This window comes from Rissa tridactyla, chromosome 5 (genome assembly GCF_028500815.1).
Source record: "Rissa tridactyla isolate bRisTri1 chromosome 5, bRisTri1.patW.cur.20221130, whole genome shotgun sequence".
Taxonomy (NCBI): domain Eukaryota; kingdom Metazoa; phylum Chordata; class Aves; order Charadriiformes; family Laridae; genus Rissa; species Rissa tridactyla.
In genome coordinates, this window is record NC_071470.1 from 11,286,827 (window position 1) to 11,306,153 (window position 19,327).

General features: G+C 40.3%; 2 protein-coding genes across 11 annotated transcripts in view; both read left to right on the forward strand.

Annotated features, from left to right (window-relative positions):
- Window positions 1-3,509: 3,509 nt before the first annotated feature.
- PDCL2 (phosducin like 2) lies at window positions 3,510-10,498 on the forward strand. The gene is given in 8 exon segments (XM_054203024.1): window positions 3,510-3,692; window positions 4,791-4,911; window positions 5,392-5,482; window positions 6,843-6,846; window positions 7,964-8,103; window positions 9,630-9,838; window positions 10,196-10,325; window positions 10,327-10,498. Coding segments are annotated over 8 exon segments (909 nt in total). The 3' UTR covers window positions 10,358-10,498.
- Window positions 10,499-14,487: 3,989 nt separating this feature from the next.
- CLOCK (clock circadian regulator) overlaps window positions 14,488-19,327 on the forward strand; it is a 65,990-nt gene continuing 61,150 nt past the window's right edge. For 5 of the 10 annotated variants that reach the window (XM_054201995.1, XM_054201997.1, XM_054202002.1 and 2 more), the window contains exon 1: window positions 14,504-14,621. The gene's annotated coding sequence lies outside the window, so the exon portion shown is untranslated. The other 5 variants (XM_054201993.1, XM_054201996.1, XM_054202000.1 and 2 more) reach the window with 5 other exon arrangements.

The window sequence follows — 19,327 nt, forward strand, 5'->3', positions numbered from 1 at the left end:
GCTCCAGCACTTATACAACAGTTAACAGTTACTTATACAACTGTCTTACATCTCTATCATATTTTAAGTATTTAGTGTTATATTGTACCAACAGCTGAAGCTTCGTTCTTATTTTTCAGGATTTTAGATTCCTGACCTAGAACGAATGCTGCAGGAATGCTGAGAACATGGACATACTGTTTTCCTTACAAAAATTATTCGTTACCAATGTACAATTAAAAATGACTAGAATGTAAATGTTCTTAAATTAGATTCCGTTAGGATTCAAATGTTTCTTTACTTTGTTGATTATATTAAAAGCATATTAAAATTATTTGTTTCCTAGTGTTATGATGTTTACAGCTGTGTGTAATGCAACTGTAAAAAAGTCACAGAGTATGCATGCAACATTGCCTCTAATAACAGTTATGTACATTTATTTTCCCTTATAAATAAAAGCACTCAGTCAGAGGGTTGTTTTAATGAGGATGTTTGCGATGTAGACTACCGATTTTTTTTTTTCGGAAGATATCGTAAGTGGTTTGTGCAGCCTTTGAAATCCCAGCTTATCGAGGCAGGCCAAACAAAAGGTGTGGTTGGCTTTTCAAGATGATGTTCTCCATCCCTCCACTGGCTTCGCTGTAGCCTGCGGACTCCCGGCAGTCTGCAGGGTCGAGATAAGTGCTCTGCAGGTGGTCTACACAACTATGTTGATGACAGAGGAGTTGGCAGTCCTCAATAAGCCTTCAGGTTAATAGTGCTTCACTGGCTGAAAAAAATTAGAATCTCTATTCCCTTAACTAAGGGAAATTGAATAAGTTGCCTGTTTTGAAGAAATATCTTTACTTCTTTCAACTAAAATACGACGACATCATTTTTTTAGCTATGTCTTTTTTTTAGCTATTAAGAACACAGAAGCAGTATGGTTCTCATTTAGAAGAATTAACTGCATTAATTAAATTCTTCCAGAATTAGGATCCGTTTGAAAACTCAAGTGTTTTTGATGTAGAATTAAAGAAATTCCACTCAAAAAGAACAAGTTAGCCTAACACTCTTCCTGGCTTCTCCCTCTGAATTTGTTTTCACACCATGGTTGAGTTAAAATATGATGTTGAGGTTGTAATTATGTTTAAAGTGACTAATTCAGTGTAGCAGCAGATTCTTGTTCTTAACATCGTTTGAACTCACCTCAGCGTTACTGATCCTGCTCCTGCAAGCTTGGACGAGCCGCTGAGCTCCAGAAGGTAGCTGGGAAAACAAGGTGGAAGCCTCCGAGGTGGAAGGCGGGTTAAAAAAGTCCTTTTCCACTTCTTACCCACTGGTTTTCACTCTGCAGTGTGCTCTGCCTCCAGTCGAGCTGGTGCCATTATTTGTGAACTGAGGACCCCGTTTTATATGACCCCTGGTCGGAACTGACATGTGGCCTTCTGCCACAAAACGCTTGTTATATTGTATTGTATTAAGTTAGGTTATTTTTTTCAGTCTTCCCCCCACGCTGCCTTACACCACACCACCGACAGCTTCCACCCAAGCAGGCCGTGGGAGGAGCAGGCCGTGGCCGAATGGCGGGCAGGGAAGCAGGGCTGCCTCCTTCAGTCGCACCCCCAGCCTACGGTGGCCCAGGCTGAAACTACCCCCTGTTTGATGGGTTTGTTTGTTTGGTTTTTGTTTATTCTTGCTTGTTTTCTGCTTTTTTTTTCTTCTGAAACTGTTTTGTCAGCAGTAACTGACAACCAACAGGCCAAATGACTGGGGCCAGCTGCCACCTTGCTGCCCACCTGCCTCATGCCACCATCATTAGAACCGGTGAGGGCAGGGCAGCCCTGCACCAACAGCCACCACCATCCTGCCACCATCGGCTTGGTGGCCATCCTGAGGAGAGGCAGAGCCTGGGGGGAGCCATGCAGGTGGGCAAAGAGGGTCACCCCAGCCCCAAGCTGTCCTGGCGGGGCGGCAGCTGAGCTGGAGGGCAATGAGGGAGTTGGGGCCGGGATGCCAAGGAAATGGCGGAGGCTGGGGGGGAGCGGTGGTTGGGGCCAAGAGGACTGAAGTCACCCAGCCTTTGGGCTCCCAAACCTGATATATGCATCACCCCGGCAAAGCTGGTGGTAATTAACACTGTCATTAGCAGCAGTGAGAAGTGTCATGAGATTTTCACTTGGGATTGTGGCCTGCTAGTAGAGTAATACTGCTTCAAACGGTCTAGCTTCATACTCCAAAACCAATTTATGTTGGATCACTTTTGCCATCGCTTGGCTCCTTTGCACTCTTACCCTCAAATATCTTCTCAAGTTTTTGACACACTTTCATTTATTTGGTCTGTGCATATTACTGCAACCTTGAACTAACGTTAAGATTAACTTTTAAAACATTGATTTAACTCAGTTTGTTAAAAAATTGTTAAAGGTCTGCTAGCTTCTGATCTTTTCTTCCTTGAGACCGGAGTTCAGATTGGTCAGAGACACCTGTTTCTGTTATGTTTACTGTGATCTAGGACTCCTGATCCAGTTGTTTTTTTTTTCCTTTTACATTTTGAGATGTAACAACATCTAGAAAACGTCCAATGTACAACTGGTTACACAAACATATTGAACGCTACAAACATTAAATAGAAATAGTATAAAATACACCATTTCAGTAAAATACTATGGAAAGATTTTAGGTAGGACCTAAATTTACAGAAAAAACACAATATGCCAAAATCTTTCCTGACAAAAACGGGCCAGAGCTTATCTTCTGTTAACCTACATTCCAATTCTGTTTCAGTAGTCCTTTTTGTTGCGTGGTTTCGAAATTATTTGTCCAGTTACGATTGATGATTTTTATTATTGTTTTTAATGCCTCCTGATTCTTCGTAATCCTTCTGCTACGGAGAAGGATTTGCTTTCTGTGCAGTGGGGAAATCTGATCCTGAATTAAGACAGGAAAACGTACACTTGTGTGGAGGCCAAAGTGCATGTGCATCATCACGCATGTTTCTTCAGTGGCTCCCTTGGAGGAGTAGCCCTCTTAGTTCTGTGGATTTTTTGATATCCTGGCTGTACCTAAGTCAAAATTCTGCGTTGGTGAAGGCTTGAAAACTTGCAGTAACACTGACTGCAGGACTTCTTTATGGAAGTAAACCCTGGGGAATTACACTGCAGCAAAATCTTCATTTGGGTTTTCCCTATTCCAGACCTATTAGAGACCATCTAATTCATCAGATTGTATATGGAGCTTCTCTTTTATTTTTTCCAATGGATTATACCAATTACTTTTCAATCAAAGAAGGAGAAAACATCACTTATTCTTAATTCTGTATCTACGTTTTCATATGCGGATAAAGTTAAAGTAAGTTTGCTAGTATATTTGAAAGACATGGTGATGCAACTACCATGTTCTTAGAGGCAGACTGTTACAGGAAATAATTTTCCAAATATTATAACTAACTACAATGGAGTCCAAAATCTGGATACAGGAGCTTTGCAGAAGGAATCAATTAAAGTATTCAGGTATGAAATCTCTTCTTTATCTTAGCAATAAGGCACTAGATGTTTGCAAAGCCAGAATGCTCCAGTAGTAGTGAATATCGGCAGCAGTACCCTTGCCTGCAGTCTGCTCAGCCCATGCTCCATGAGTGTTCGAGGAACTCTCACGAACTACTCCCACTTCCTTTCCACTCCAAACCCTCCAAAGTCTTGCTTCCTCACTCATGCCAGAAGAAACTGGGGGAGGTAAGAGTCTTCTCCTGAACCCGCTGTACTTACCTTCCTTGTGAGCAACAGCACTATTCTGTTTACTCTCTGTGTGCGTTTCTCAAGTATGGTTTCATGGCTAATGTATGTACTCATGGCATGGTAGTAATCCAGTGGAAATCCTGGATGTTTCCTCAGGTAACATTTTTGTCATGTACTTTTTGTTCATTTGATGCTACTTTATTAATGAATCATAAATATCGCTAAATGTTTCTGATATATACATATTTATAGAGATTTCTTTATGGACATTTTCAAACAAGACATTATTTCAGGGCCATAAACCCCACACTTTTTGATTAACCTGTTTTAAAATCTGCTTTACTACTTCTTATCCATATTCGAGGCCTCCTAATGTGTTGCCATTCTACCATTCCAACAGTAGTCCAGTTACAATAAACAGATTCTTTTAATGTGATAATTTCCGTAGAAATGTAGCCTTATAAATAGTGTACAGTTCCTTTATCTTAACCATTTAATTAAAATTACCACAAAGGTAGACTTAACACCTACAGAAGACCTGTGTTATTAACATGGTCTATGAAGTAACTTACGTTGACACATTAATATTAATCATTAACTTAAAATAAAAAGGTCTTTTTCTTCTGATTCTAGGCATGCTTTTACATGTTTATTCAACCTTATTACATGTTTATTCACACCTTATTAATAACATAAAAAAACATAAATAAGATACAAAAATCTTGCTTGTATAAAGCTCTATTTCTTTAAGTGTGTTTAAGTAAGCTGTGTATAGTTTGGGGTTTCTGAAATAGGTTTCCATATATCTTTTAGACAATTGTTTAGCTGATAATTTGGAGACTAATTGTTTTATCTATGCTTAAATTTTGAGTTTTCTTTCTACCTTTTTTCCTTGCCGTTTTCTGTTCAGAAGTGAAAAATGACAAATGTTCATGATAGAGAATGGTCCATGAAGATACTGCAGCCTTTAAGTAATGGTTTCCTTTTGTTACATCCTTAATATATGCCAAAGTGAAAAAGGCCTGGTTTTGGTTTAAAAAAAAGGCACACAAGACTGATTTGTTGATTTAGTTTTGTTTCATAATATCAAACCAGGATCCAAACGAATTTACTGAATGGAATGACACACAGAGAGATTTTAGAATACTTCCTCCAAAAGAAAAACTGAAAGATGAAACTGAAGAAATGGTTTTACACTTGCAGAAAGAAGCAGAAGGCAAGTAAAATTAAAAATACATGCCATTTGTATAACAACATTTTTAAAGTGGAGGTATTTTCAATAATGCTTTTTGTAATGTAAATGTACGATAATTATATTTTTATTTTAATTACTTTCGCTTGGTTATTTTAAAAAGGATTCTGAATTAAACATACAACACAGTTAGTGACAAACATTATGGCATGTAACATGTATGGATAACTAATTTTCATAACTTCATAAAGGAAGATTCACATTCTGAGAAACTGGTAGTAATCCGCTCCTATATTTCTGTATTTTCTGCTATAGTTATAGTTAAATACATTTCTTTTTTTCCTCTCTCTTACCCAGAGTTATGCCAAAGTTGACTAATTTCTGAAATAGTACTTCTTTTTCTTTCATTAGTTCCATGCCTGTGTAATACTTCTCATACATTAAAAATGTTTGCAGACACTTTGGAGAACAAAGGGTAACTAATTTTTTGTTTGTTGTTTCTAGTGAAACCATATGAAAGAATGAATCTTGAAGAACTGAAGAAAGCTGAAGATGACTTTGATGAGGCTGATAGGAAAGCTATTGAAATGTACAGGTAAAGTGAAATATTTCTACCCAGATAAACAGTGTACGTGTTACTGTTGTACTTGTACATGCCCCTGAAAAATAAACTCAGAATCTTTTGAACAGCAATGTCTGCTGACGGACACAACTGCCCTTTTTCATCTTCTACTCCCTTGCCAGCAGACAGACAGCACTCACTGTACCGTCCTACTTCTCCCTGATTACCAGTGGCAAAGAGAAGCAGTTTACACCATATTTTACTTCGACATTTTGTTAGAACAAAATTATTCCCCTTTTAAAATACTTAATTTAGTCCCAAAGCCGGATATTTAAAAGAAAAAGAATAGAAAGGGCCACAGTGGAAACCACTGTTATACAATCCCAGTTCAGCTGAAGAAATACCATGCTACTGTATGTAGAGGTGCATTTTATGTTTGAAGTGTTCTGTACTCAGCGTTTACCTGAGCTACACAAGTAGCTCATTCTCTGTTTGCCTGATTAAACGGTATCCCTCACTCTGCCACTCCAAAGATACTTTATTCCAGTCCTTAGAAGTCAGAGAAATGGTGATAAATATTCAAAGAAAGGAGAAGTTCTGTATTCCGTTTTCTCTCTTAGCAATTTCCATGGATTTCAAGGCAGGAGGAAACGGACAGACAGTAGGTCGTGGGTATCCCTTTTCTAGCGTGTTGCACAGGAACATTAGGAAAAACAAGGTCCCAACATACATGGCCCCACCTTTGTGAAAGATACTGAGTTTGTGCATATGGACTGTGTGCCAGCTATATCAGGATGCAGTGCCATTAAAGAAGAAAACTGTATTTCAGTGCTGAAATCAAACTGTTTAGTATTTTTAATTGATAATTAAATAATTAATCTGAGTATTAGGAACAAAATACATTTCTGCCTTTTGGATAGCACTCATTTCTGGTACAGCATGCTTTCTAAATATATTATTGAAATAAAAATGCAATGTAAAATGTATTATAAACTACAGTTTCACTGTATCCTACGCTGCAGTTGCGATGCTGGAATGGTGATAGTTGATAAACTTGTGTGGTTTTGAAAGATGGTTATCAAGTCAACTGTGGACCCCTAATACACAACTATTGTGTTTATTTTGCTTCTTGTCCAAGACTAATTTTAATGGCTTTTTTATTTCTTACTTCATTTGAAGTCCATATTGAATGAAGGCTCAGAAAAGATCTAATCAATGTCTTTAAATATCTGAAGGGAGGATATAAAGCAGACAGAGCCAGAGGGTTTCCAGTGGTGCCCAGTGGCAGGACAAGAGTCAGTGGGCACAGACTGAAACACAGGAGGTTCCCTCTGAACATCAGGAAAACTTGTTTTTACTGTGAGGATTACTGACACTGGCACGGGCTGCCCAGGGAGGTTGTGGGTGGACTCTCCGTACTCGGAGATGTTCAGAAGCCGTCTGGACAACCTGCTCAAGGCTGACCCTCCTTGAGCAGAGGGGTTGGACCTGATGATCTCCAGAGCTACCTCCCAACTTCAGCCATGCTGCAATTCTGTGACATACCATGTACTGTTCTTAGGCATAACTGTGGCACAACCCAGGACCTTATTCAGCTATTTAATAGGAGTACACCAATCATTTTACTCACAATATCATGCAGAGCCAGCATGTTTTATGCATTCAGGTTCAGAAAACTTTGGCAACTTTTATGGAGACTTAGTAATTATAGCTATACTGGACATCCACATGTATATTTTTGTAGGCATTTTACAAAGTACTCTGCTGACTTCTGCAGAGCTCTGCACGCAGAGCTTTTACACAGAATAAAAATGCTAATATGATCAAAAATTTCCTCTGTCCACATTCTGTACTTACTGCTTTTGCATTGTTAAAATTATTCTAGTGCTAACACTGTGTAACTAGTACTGTATTCTCATAACATAATAATTCACATAATTATGTGGAAGTTGTGAACCTAAGTTATCATGCATTTTTGCTAGAGTATAATAAAATTGCAGATATATTATATAATCTTTTTTGAAAAAGCCACTTCTATAGTGGCTTTCAGTTAGTAAAATTAATCTCTGCTTTTAGTTCAACAAATCTCAGTGAGGCATCTTCCTTTTCCAATTTGCAAGGATTTTTATAGATGAAGACTGCCATCTACTGTTTTTACATTCCCATTTTCATGAATTATTTTAAAATTGTCTCGTAAATACTCGTATAAGTACTGGTAGTTCTTCCTCAAACTAATCTCATTTTCAGAATCATAAAAACAATTAGTACCTGCTTTAATTTTTTCTTGGTTTGTCTCAAATGATAAACCCTTGTGCAACATGTTTGTTACCCATTTCCCGTATTTTAATGTTATCTTATTGAATAAAAAGTAGCATGGAAGCCATTCTAGCTCTGAAATTACATTAGAAGACCTTGAGCTAAAGGGTTACTCAAAGCATTTTTAAAGGTAATTAGAGAAATGCAATAGATATTATTTTAAAGTGCATATTTTATTATTACTTTTTAATTGGGCAGCAACGGTTGCAAGAATGGAAATGTCTTCAGAGGAGGCAAAAGTATGGGGAGCTAAGAGAAATTGGTGGAGAGCAGTATGTAAAGGAAGTTACAAATGCTCCAGAGGATGTTTGAGTTATAATTCATCTTTATCGGGCAAGGTAACTACATTCTTGCTTAAGATGTTAAATACTTCAATAAAGAGAACTGAACTGGTAATTAAAAAGCAATACCAAGAAAAATGAAATGCAATAGACTAATGAAATAGTTATTGTTTGGAAGCGATGGAATCATAGAGCATGGGACCTCCTTGGTTTGTTAATTCACTTTGTGGGAGTGAATCACTTCACTTTTGTTCAATTATATGAAAGATTTCTTTTGCTCTCTATGCTTACCACCACCTACTGAACCTCACTGAGATTTCTGAGTTTCACTGAGAAAGTGGTGTCCGCTGTCTGTGTTAAAGGAGTTCGTTTGCAGCAGTGCTCTTCCAGGATTATTCTACCTTTATTTCCCCTTTAACTTGAACAGATCAAAAGTCCAATAGGAAAAGTCTCAGCTGTGAAAACTGACAAATGCTAGGGAATTTGTTGGTTTATTGGTTTTCCAATAAATTCTCTAATGTTAGCAGAAGTCGTGACAGGATCCAGCAGAAATGTCAAAGGACTCCCATGATTAGTTCAGCATATGTTAGCAACTCTATTAGATGTTTTTCAAAAGCACCAAGAATTAGAACATTTAATGCATTTTTTACATTCAGACGAGTTTTCTCTTCTGTTTCTCTTTCAAGCCTGTTGGGAGGAAGCTTCTTTGATTCTTCTCAGTTTTCATGAATTGAGTATTATTTCCAGGAGCAATAGGAATAGGTCGATCACATGAAATTGTTCAAATTGCAATACTTTAAATTTACAGATTTGAAGAAAGAAAACAGCAGCTTTTTCTGGATTTTCATTGTTTTTTGTTTACTGGTGAAGCAATTCTGCACTTTACCATTGCATAAATACGAGTCTGTGAGGAAACTCCTAATTCCTTAGGAAGGAATACGAGATCTCCGGAGTCTCTCCTGGCTAGTAACAAAACCGCCTCACCGGTCTTTGGCCACGAGAGGGTACTGCTGGAACTCGTCGAGGGTCCATAGGCTAAATCGGCTTCTGGAACTTCTGGCAGTTCCAACAAAGATGCTCACTTCTGAAAGGTTAACGGGCTAGAGCAGAACAACAAAAAACCATCAAACCTTTACAAAGGTTTCCCTGACGTTACTTAGATTTTACTACAAGAATTGAACGAGTAATTAAATGTCAAACTGAAAGCCAATTCAAATAAATTAAAGTAAAACGTATATTACAGATTAAAAAAATCTCATTTAAAGTCTAGAATAAGTGGACAAAATGAGCTTTAAAATCTTCACGGAGAACAAAATTGAGGCACGATGCTTGAAGCGTCTGGCTTTCCTGACATGTTGTATAAACTGTGCCTATTATGTATTTTAACTTGGACAGCTCTTTAAATCACAATGATCTTAGAAGCAGTTAAGTAAAATTTGTGGTGCAATTCTTATAACAAACTACAGTAGAAGCAGACTATAAGAAAACATACATTTATTCTTCAAAGGCTTTATTTTTAATAACTTCAGTTATTTTACAAATCATTCACACCGCTATTGTCATACTTCCTTATTCTTTTCTAGCATCCCACTGTGTTTACTGGTTAATGACCATCTCAGCCTGCTAGCCAGGAAGTTTCCAGAAGTCAAGTTTCTCAAAGCCGTTGTAAACAGCTGCATTCAGAGTTACCATGACAGATACTTACCCACAATACTTGTATATAAAACTGGTGAAATAAAAGGCAGGTTCATTGGAGTAGCTGAATGTGGGGGAATATATCTTAAAGTGGAAGGTATGAGAAATATTTTTAAATAATTCACATTATACAAAATTTTATGTTGTCTGTAACTGTTAGATCTAAAGATCGCTGCTTAAAGGCAGAAAAGGGTTTGGATTATTTTTGTAGGAAAAAAAGTCTGCAAAAAGCAAAGAATTAATTTATCTAATTCTGTGGTAAAACTATTGGATAAGCATGGATATTTTGCAATTTCATGGTTAGCTATTTCACTGGGATAAAGTTGGGTTGCTGCAAGGATGGTTCTATTTTTTCTTGTTGTTGAGATAGAGCTTGATCTTTAGTAAAAGTCCTTCTCCTCTGAAGTGAGAATTTATTGCAATTATTAGAACAAATTGTAATTTGTTTTTACAGAGCTTGAATGGAAACTAGCAGAAGTTGGAGCAATAGAAACTGACTTAGAAGAAAACCCTCAAAAGGACATTATGAATATGATGACACTGTCAGCGCAAAATATTTCTGCTTGTGAAGACACTGATACAAAAAAGTGATGCGATGAAACCACGTATTACTTGAAAAAATTCTAATGCAGATCATCTGTTCTGATATAAATTAGCTCAAATGTAGTTTTTTACTCCTTTGCTAAGCCTGAAACGATTAAAAAAAGAAGTTTTTCTGGTTTTGATCTGTGGAAGAAAACTGACGTAGTAAATGAAAGCAATACTTACCTTTGGATACGTATAGATGCCTGTCACTGACACCGAGCGCCTGCATTCTCCCTTTCATACAAACTCTGCTTCGATGGAAGGGGAGGGTACTAGCTGGTGGGCTCTAATCCGTACTTTCTTCCTCCTTTTATCCAGCATGCGTGCCAGATACTCCTTTAACTCTCAGCGATATGACCATAGTGGAACTCTGCTCTGCTACGTGCCTTGTCAGTGCCCCCCCTGAAAAGGTGACCCGAAGACAATTATGTGTACAGCGATACAAAATCAGGATTCGGCCCTGAATCCATTGACTAACAGTTCCGTTTGTTTGACAGGTGTTCAGGAATTTTCTCCAGTGTCAAGGATAATCTTCCCACTCGTTTAGAATACTGACAGTTGGATCAGTTGTTCCTTCCTAAGAAAAATAAGTACATCCTTAACAAAACAGTTTACGGTACAACTGTAGGTAAGCAAAATTACACAAATGAAGAGACCACACTCCCGACTCAGCATTTTTATTATGAGTAGTGAATGAAATTGTACAGTACGAACGTTATTTTCCCAGTGACTCATCCTAAAAAAACCCCCAATCTCAATGTGCTAATGAAGATTTAGTTATATACAGCTGACATGGTTTATAGCATCAGGATGCAGAAAGAAAAATGAAACAGAAACAGTCCACTTAACAGTTCACACATTGATACCTCAGAAGAGCAAGAAAATTAACATCACTGTTTTTTTCCACCCACTAGGATACAGCTGCGGTATTAGTAGATACCAAACAGCAGATACCTCTCCTAGAAACTTTTATTTTGCAGATTCAAAGATATAACGAGTAGATGCATTTCAGAGATAATGGCTTATCTGCCGGTTCAAACTAAAGCGAACTAGTAGTTTTAAATGTAAATAGGTCATCAGTGACTTCAGATATGATTCCACAGCCATGTCAGGTGAACATCAGTGTCGGCTGCTGTAAAAGGAGTACTACCACCCGCTTCCTCTTAGCGGTGAAGCTCCCTCCTGCTACTGTGGCTGCCGTGAGGTACATTGGCACAATGTGCAACTCTGCAAGTGCTCGCGTTGTCACATTGGAGGCAATAGGAGTGTGTCACTAGACATGACAGGAAAGGGATGAATCTCCCCTTTGGTGACCCTGACTTCATCCAAGTGAAGTGACCCTGCAATCACGATTACAGCCATCACATGCGACAAAGCAAAATCCAAGGGAATCTGCAGGTTAAAAGGAGATGTTTCTGGTTCTTAGCCGGTTACACCATTTGTAGGAAAAGGGTCTAGGAATGAACATTAGTAAACCTTGCTTTACAAGGATTATGTAGATTGTAACAGGCTTTAAAGTCTGCACCTTTGTTAAATCCCCTGATTTTAGTATTCTGGAGTGATGCGAAATTTAGTTTCAAAAGAAGCTTCCTCAAGGAGATCCTGTTCTGAATATGCCAGTGAGGATCAAAAAGGAACATTCTGAGCAGAGGATTGTTCTATGGCTCTGAAGCATATCATGCACAAGATGGCAATGACAGTTCCGCAGGAAACATGGCTATAGTTAATGGAAGTAAACTGGAAATTTCTGCATTTCTGACCCAGTTTAGTCCCATCGTTCAGTAATTCTCAAAAGATTTCCTGCTTGTAATTTGGCAATGTCTGAAAATTATGTTGGCTCTCATGTAACCTTTGTGAGTGAAACAAAACTATCATTACACACCAGAGCAAACTCACGTTGACAGTAAGAGCCAGAAAAACAGTATTTCTAAGTGGAGAATAGTTTCACAAACCCACACCATTTCTAAGCTTTCTGTCCTGTTCCTGCAGGATCCTTTAAAATACTTTCAAAAGAGAAGCAGCATTAAAAAAATTACCTTAGTTAAAAAATTACCTTGGTTAGGCCACAACCTTGGTGGAAAAATGCAAATATGTGTGATTTCCACAGCTACATTGCCTGTTTTGATCGTGTCAAATACCAGAGAGTAATTTGCTACTGCGACACTGCAGTAGGTAGGGGTTATGCTCCCATCCACGCAAGGTGTGGAGTCAGACAGTACAGTATCTCTGCTTTCTTTTACTGAAGAATTACTAGTGGTTACTAAAGATCTCGCAGCAAATTTCATACATACAGCTTGATGCTATTTTTAGTCTCCTGATTTCTTGGCTATATTCTAGTTATGGCAATTATGCATTTTTGTTGCAAAATATCCCCGCATTTTCTCCTGGATTTTCCATTCCTGCTATATCCTGTTATCTTTATTACATTTTATCACAGGAGTATTATTGTAATGATTAATTTTGTTTATATCACATTTTCCTCAATTGAAAGCTAGAAATAGAGTATTATGAATCAGCAAGTAACAAAAATAAGCGTTCTTACTAATGCTTTTTAAAATTCTTCCAGTGGAAAAACTGAGCTCATGGTTAGCTTTTTAGCAGCATTACTGCTAAAGAGGTTCCTGCCCCTAGAAAACCTTTGCAGAAGACTTTGGTCACAAGGTGAATCAAAATGGGAAAGTGATCTACCTGAAAAGCAAACCAGAAAGAAAAATCCATGAGATTGTGCAGCCAAGACAAATTCCTTATTTCATTCCAGACACAAACACTAATTAAGCTCCTATAGATACACATTTGTAATTATGTTTTTAGATATATTGCTGTTTAGGGGATCAACTGAAAAATAAACATCCTTGTAATTGAGAAAGAAAGCGGGGAGTATTTACATACTATTAGCACTGAGCAATGTTTTAGTTTGCAGGAACAGGTTTATGCTAACATAATCACTGCACATTTAAGCATATTCCAGTCCTGCAGGCGGCTGGAATCCGTTATAGTTGTACATAAAGACCGTGCAGTATCAGTCAGTCATCTCCGATTAACCCTGACACCTGATGCTCTCTGTATTTATTAGCTGTGCTGTTTCACAACTTTCCCTGCAGTCAATAGCACAGGCACATCTTACAGCTTTTATAAGTTTTACCAACACAAACACAAGAATGCCTAATTTTATTATGAGATAGCCCTGCAAAGCCCCGTGACAGCTGTGTCTTCCTGTGCCAAAATGATACATTTTCTGAAGAAATCTACACCTCCTGTATGCTCTGCGTAACCAAATACTTCAGCCCTTACACTAAAACCCATACAGGGCACTTCAGTTTATCAAGTTCGCAGTTACTCTTTTACCTTACAGCCACATAAAAAAACCCAAACCAAACCGTAAGGGCTGGCAAACGAGAAGAAGGGACTTAAACTGCTGCTTTTCAAGCGGGAAACTGACTTGCTGTGAGCCTTGCCACAGTTTGCTGCTCCAGAAATCCCCCAGACCCCAGCAGCCAATGTCAGCGCTGCACAGCGCAGACTGCACAAACCGTGACATATTAGCACGGCATTTTAAAAGTTACAGGATTTCATCAAACGTAGAGATTTTAAACTCGGCTAGGGTCGTTTCTTATTTTTAACGCTAGGTAAGACTATTTTATAAAACCGGTATGAAGAACCTTGTACGAAGGGCCGAGAAAGACAAGCCCATTCCCTGCCCCTCCATTAAGCCTGCACACACCGATAAAAGATACCGCCAGGCCGGGTCTCTCGTACCCCCAAGTAACGCGTGGCGGCACCGTCGGCGCTCCAGGTCCCCCCACCTGCCAGCCCGGCTACCGTCAGCCCAGCGAGCGGCCGGGCCGCCGCCGCGGCCGCCATTTCCCCTCAGCGGCGCGGCGCGGGGTGAGGTGAGGCGAGGTGAGCCCAGGTCAGGGCGGCGCTGCGCCTCACTGCGCACGCGCGGCCCCCCTCCCCTCTCCCCCCCCCCCGCCGGGCGCGCAGGCGCAGACGGGCTGTCGGCCGGGCCCGCGCATGCGCGGCGGCGGCCCCGGGGCTGGAGCAGCGGCTGCTTGCAGTGCGCCCGGGCGCACGCGCGGTGGCGCGAGGCGCCGAGGCTGCTGGCGGTGGGGCTCGGCGGCGCAGGCGCTGTGGCGACGGAGGAGCGGGGAACGGGGGGGGGCCGAACTGGGGGGGGGGGGAACGATACTGCCGGGCCTGGCTGCTGGAGGAGAGAGCTCTGTGCCGGCGGGCTCGGGGCTGCGGCGCGGGGAGAGGCTGATCGCCGGGAGAGGTCGGGCGGTGTGCTGGGCCCGGTGAGGAGCTGCGGGGCGGGGCGGGAGGCTCCGGCGGGGCCCGGTTGAGGCGGCGGCGGGGGAAAGGCGGAGGGGAGACGTTAAAGTTTGACAGTGGCGGAAGGTCCCCCTCCGCCTCGGGGGCAGCGGCGGCGGTCGGGGAGGGAAGCGGCTGCCCTTGGTCAGGGCGCGGGCGACGGCGGGGGCGGGGGGCGCTGGCGGGGCAGCCGCTAGGCCCGGTGACCCACTTTGCTCCTGTCACAACTCCCGGGCACGTTTGGAGCCCTGCCCGCCTGGCCCGGCGCCCGACCGGGCCGCTCCCGCCACCACCACCATCTCCTTATCCCCCCCAACCTTCTGCTGCGCGGGCTGCGCGGCCGTGGGGCTCCCCGGCATCCCCCGCCGAACCGAGCCCAGCCGCACCGCGGTGAGCCGGAGGAGGAAGGGGGGGGGTGGTTGCACGGCGAGGGGTAGCCGGCTGTGGCGGGGCCTCCGGGCCCTCCCCGCGGCGGGACGGGGTGGCGGGGCCTGGGGCGGTCGGGGGTTGGAGGGGGCCCGGCGGCCGCGGGGCTGGAGCCGCGGGGCTTAGTACGGGCTGATTTGTTTCCCCTCTGCTAACTTTATTGGGGTGTTTACAACGTGTTCGTGCCCTCAACCGTGAGGGCTTCGCGGTGGCCCACCCCCGGTCCCCTCCCGACTGAGGTGTATCCTTAAAAATCGGTGTGTCAGATACTCTGAGCCTGTGTGAAACGCGACCAGCGACCAGCGAGGGACTGGAAATCCCTGGTACCTCATTTTTGTGTTTCTCTTAAGGTAGATTTGGATTTGTGGTTGGCTTCGCTTTCAAATTCCTGGTGCTTTAGGCCTGGATATAAGTTCGAAATCTTATTATTTTTTTTTCATGATGAGGCATGCTTGTAAACGAATCAAACATATTTGCAGTGAGATTTTTATAAGACCGTTGTTTTCATGTACACGTTAAAAGTTGACCTACTAAGAGGCACAAGAAAAGTCAGGTATAGCTGTAACTGGGATATGAAGTGGCATGTAGAGGCAGAATGGCTGATAATAGATCCTGATCCTCTAAATCCTTCAAGTAAGTATCTTTTTTTGATGACATAGTTTAACAAGCGGCGTTTTTGGTGGCGTTGTTGACTTAAACAGGCCTGTCTGTGCCTTGCTCCCAGCCCTCCACCTCGTTGCTGCCCCCCTCAGCACAACGGTTCCTGGAACTCTGGCCTGTAACTGGGTTGGGGAAATGATCCAGGTTAAAATTAACTACTTTTTTTTTTTCCCCTTTTAATGTGGTTATATTTAACCTAGCGCATTTCTCTGGGTGACAGGTGTGCCAGAAGGCAAGAGGATTGTTTAAGCAAATACTCTAGTGGAAGAAGAACTTGAGAAAAATACACCTCAACTCTGGTAGTCCAGGCAAAGTTCAATATGAGTAGTTGCAGTTGTTTCATCCTGTTCAGTCTTACAGGAATAAAATTGATTTTGTCTATGAATACCTGCAGGTGGCCAGTATTTGACTGTTATAATAGAGGAATTCTACTTGACAGGACTAGTAACTTTGCGATTATTTTTGTTAATAAACTGTTGATTTTCATACATATCCATTTAAGATACTTTCTCAAAAGTGTTAGAGATGCTGCTTTCATATTACCAAACATTACACGTTTGGGTTAGAGTTTTTGGTTGAATGTGGGCGCTAGCATTTTTAAGGTCTGAGAAATTTGCTGGCAAGGCAAGAGTTACCTCTTCTTAACAAACAGTCCAAACAGGAAAAAAAAAAAAATCTCCCGGGTTGATATTTAATAGTTTAGGATGTCATTCAGCCATGTTTGGTTTTTATTTCTTCCGCTTCATGTTCTTACATAGGAAAGTTTTGTAGGTAACATACAGGTAAAATAAAAGGATGTGAGGAAAGCAGAGAATGTCTTTATTAATGCTCTAAGGACCCCATAGACTCTCTGTTGTAGCTAACTTTACACTTTTTGTACTCAGCAATTTAAAAACTGCATGGTAATTACTTTAAATTTAATTTGTAGTGTTGGTTAATTATCTTGTTAGTATAGAATTTCAATGAAGTCATGAATCTTTATGGATGGATTGGTCTTGCCAAGGAAACTGCGGCTTTCAAGAGCTTTGAGCTTTTGCTATTTTTTTTTTGACCCTATTCTAAATTTGTGCAAAAAGTTGAAGATACAAATTAGTAGTAGAGTTACTGACCCCCATACTCCCCACGTGTTCTTTATATGAAATGTTTTTATCAAATTGAAAAGTTGTGATTTTTTCTGTATATACTAAAAATAATAGATTTTTGTTGAAAATAGTTGTGAATCAAAAACGCAATTTTATTCTCTAGGTAATTTCATAATTTCAAAACAGCTCCTTTTTTAGCTATGCACCCCTTCAGGAGAGATCTATAATTTGCTGTCTAAAGCCTCACTGCTTCAGCCTAGTTTTGTAGATTAATAATATGGATAGTTCTCTCAGAATAGAAAATTAGTACTCTAATATAGTTTTTAGTACAAAACACTCCATATAATTAGGAAGAAGCAGAATTACAGCTAAGGTGCTTTCCTTTTCATCACATTGTAATGAGTTTGTTTTTCTTGAGGAAAAGACTTTGGTAGATATTTGAAGTAAAGAAAAGTGCATTTTAGTGTTTCAGCCTTTTTAAAGTACTCATTTCCAAATGAACCCTAGAAATTATCAAGGCTGGATGATAAAGCAGATCTAGAAATGTTTCCGAGGATAGAAGGTATTAGTAGATAGTTGCATAGCAAAGACATCAGTAGTTGTTCCTGCTGGTCTTGCCTTCTCTTTATTCATTTTGCAGCATATTTTTAACCTTTCTATGTTAATTGAGATGGTTCACCCTGTAGAAAGCTCTACTGGCACCACTGAAGGGATGGCAGAACAACAGGAGAGAGTCGCCAGGCTGCTGGGAAAGCAGTAGCTCGTTTAAGGTGGCTTTGTCTCTGGAGGGGAAAAAAATGTCTGTCTGTGGTCTCAGATACGCAGCCAAACCATTCAGTGGTCTCTCTCACCTTCTACTAGTACTGAGTTATTAGTAGTGGTATTGGTATTAGTATTTTGAATTTAGTGGTCTTTCAGAATAGAAAAAGGTGTAGGAAGCACGCCTTCAGTCAGGTTGCAGAGTCTGAAATGAAAAGTTCCAGTGTCTCATTGTAACTCTGGCACAAGCAAATTTGGCTGTATCTAATGGGAAGGTATCTCATTCAGTGTTGTGGGTGGTCCACCTGGGGGAAAAAGGTTACTATTGCAGTTAGTTATTTTGTTAACTGGGTTGATGGTGGTCTGTAATAATTTGAAACTGTTTGTTGGTTGTTTCCCTGCTCGTTTGTTGCAGGAGTGAAAGATGTGAAATGCAAAATCACGGAAGAGGAGGGAGACTCATGGTTAATGCAGCTGTGTGCTGCCCTGAAGGATTGAATTCTCAACCCTACTGCTGCCACAAAATTCCTTTGTAATGCAAAAGCCACTTTAATTTTGGCATACCTCATGCCTGAGTGTTTAATTTTATAGCCTTAATATTCTCTTGCCATACTTTTTATGTATAATATAAATTCTTAATTATAGCTGCTTTCAGAATATATAATCATATATGTAAAAAGTTTCAGTGCTCTGCGGTTGTTATATGTTTAATATTATGTGGAAGCAACAAGGCTTCTCAGATTCTTTCAGTAGTTTAGTGTTGCACGCTTTGGACTCTTTCCAACTGTTACATTTTGTCATTAAAATCACTAAATGTTCTGAGGAGCGTTGCTGAGTATATTACAAAATCATCATTAGTAGTATTAATATTTTATTAAATATAGATCCTTAAAAATTAGATATACCCATGAGATTCAAGACTGATAAAACCCTCTATTTAGAGAGTGAATCTTATGAAGCTTAGTAGATAGTATGGGCATTTCTCATCTTCATGATAGAAATGTAGCCAAATTAGGCATAAATGTACCTACTTAAATGCTTCATCCTTATAACTGAATTTAATAATCTTAGTATGTGAGAAAGCTTCAGTGTTGAAGCTAATATTACTTTACCTATAATGACAGCCTGGTACCACAAGATAAACGGCACTAGAATACTATGCTTATGTTAAAATAGAAGAAAACAGTTCCTGGAGTAAGACAGATCCATTTAAAGTGGATTTAAAAACTAAATATATGTGGCCTTGCTCCTTTGTAGAGGTCCTTTTAGAGTTCCATTAAAAAGGATATTTACAGGTATGCCTGAAAAGGTTTTTGATGTATGTTACTTTGGTATATGGCCAGATCCATAAAATAATATACAGGAATCAAAACTGTGATTTAGATGGATTTTGGGTGTCTAGCCCAAATAAAATTGTAGCCATGTGTTGGCTAAACTTTACAGGTCTCTAAGTTTTCACTAGTAAAGTCTTCCAAACACCTTGAAGTTTTGTTCTCGCTCAGATCATCCATAATCTTGTCACAACTGAGCATCTTGGCATCTAAATCTGTTTACTATTCATAAATTAGGCAATCTGTAAATTAGGCATTCACTTGTCCAAAGGCATGTTCAAACCACACCTCAGGCACACCTACGGGATTGGACTCAGACCAAAACCCTGTGGTGACTCTCTCTTTTGTTCAGAAACACAAAGAGGGGGAGGAGGAAGAGGTTTTGTTGATGTCTCTTTAATCAACAAACAAACAACAAACCAACAAAACTCC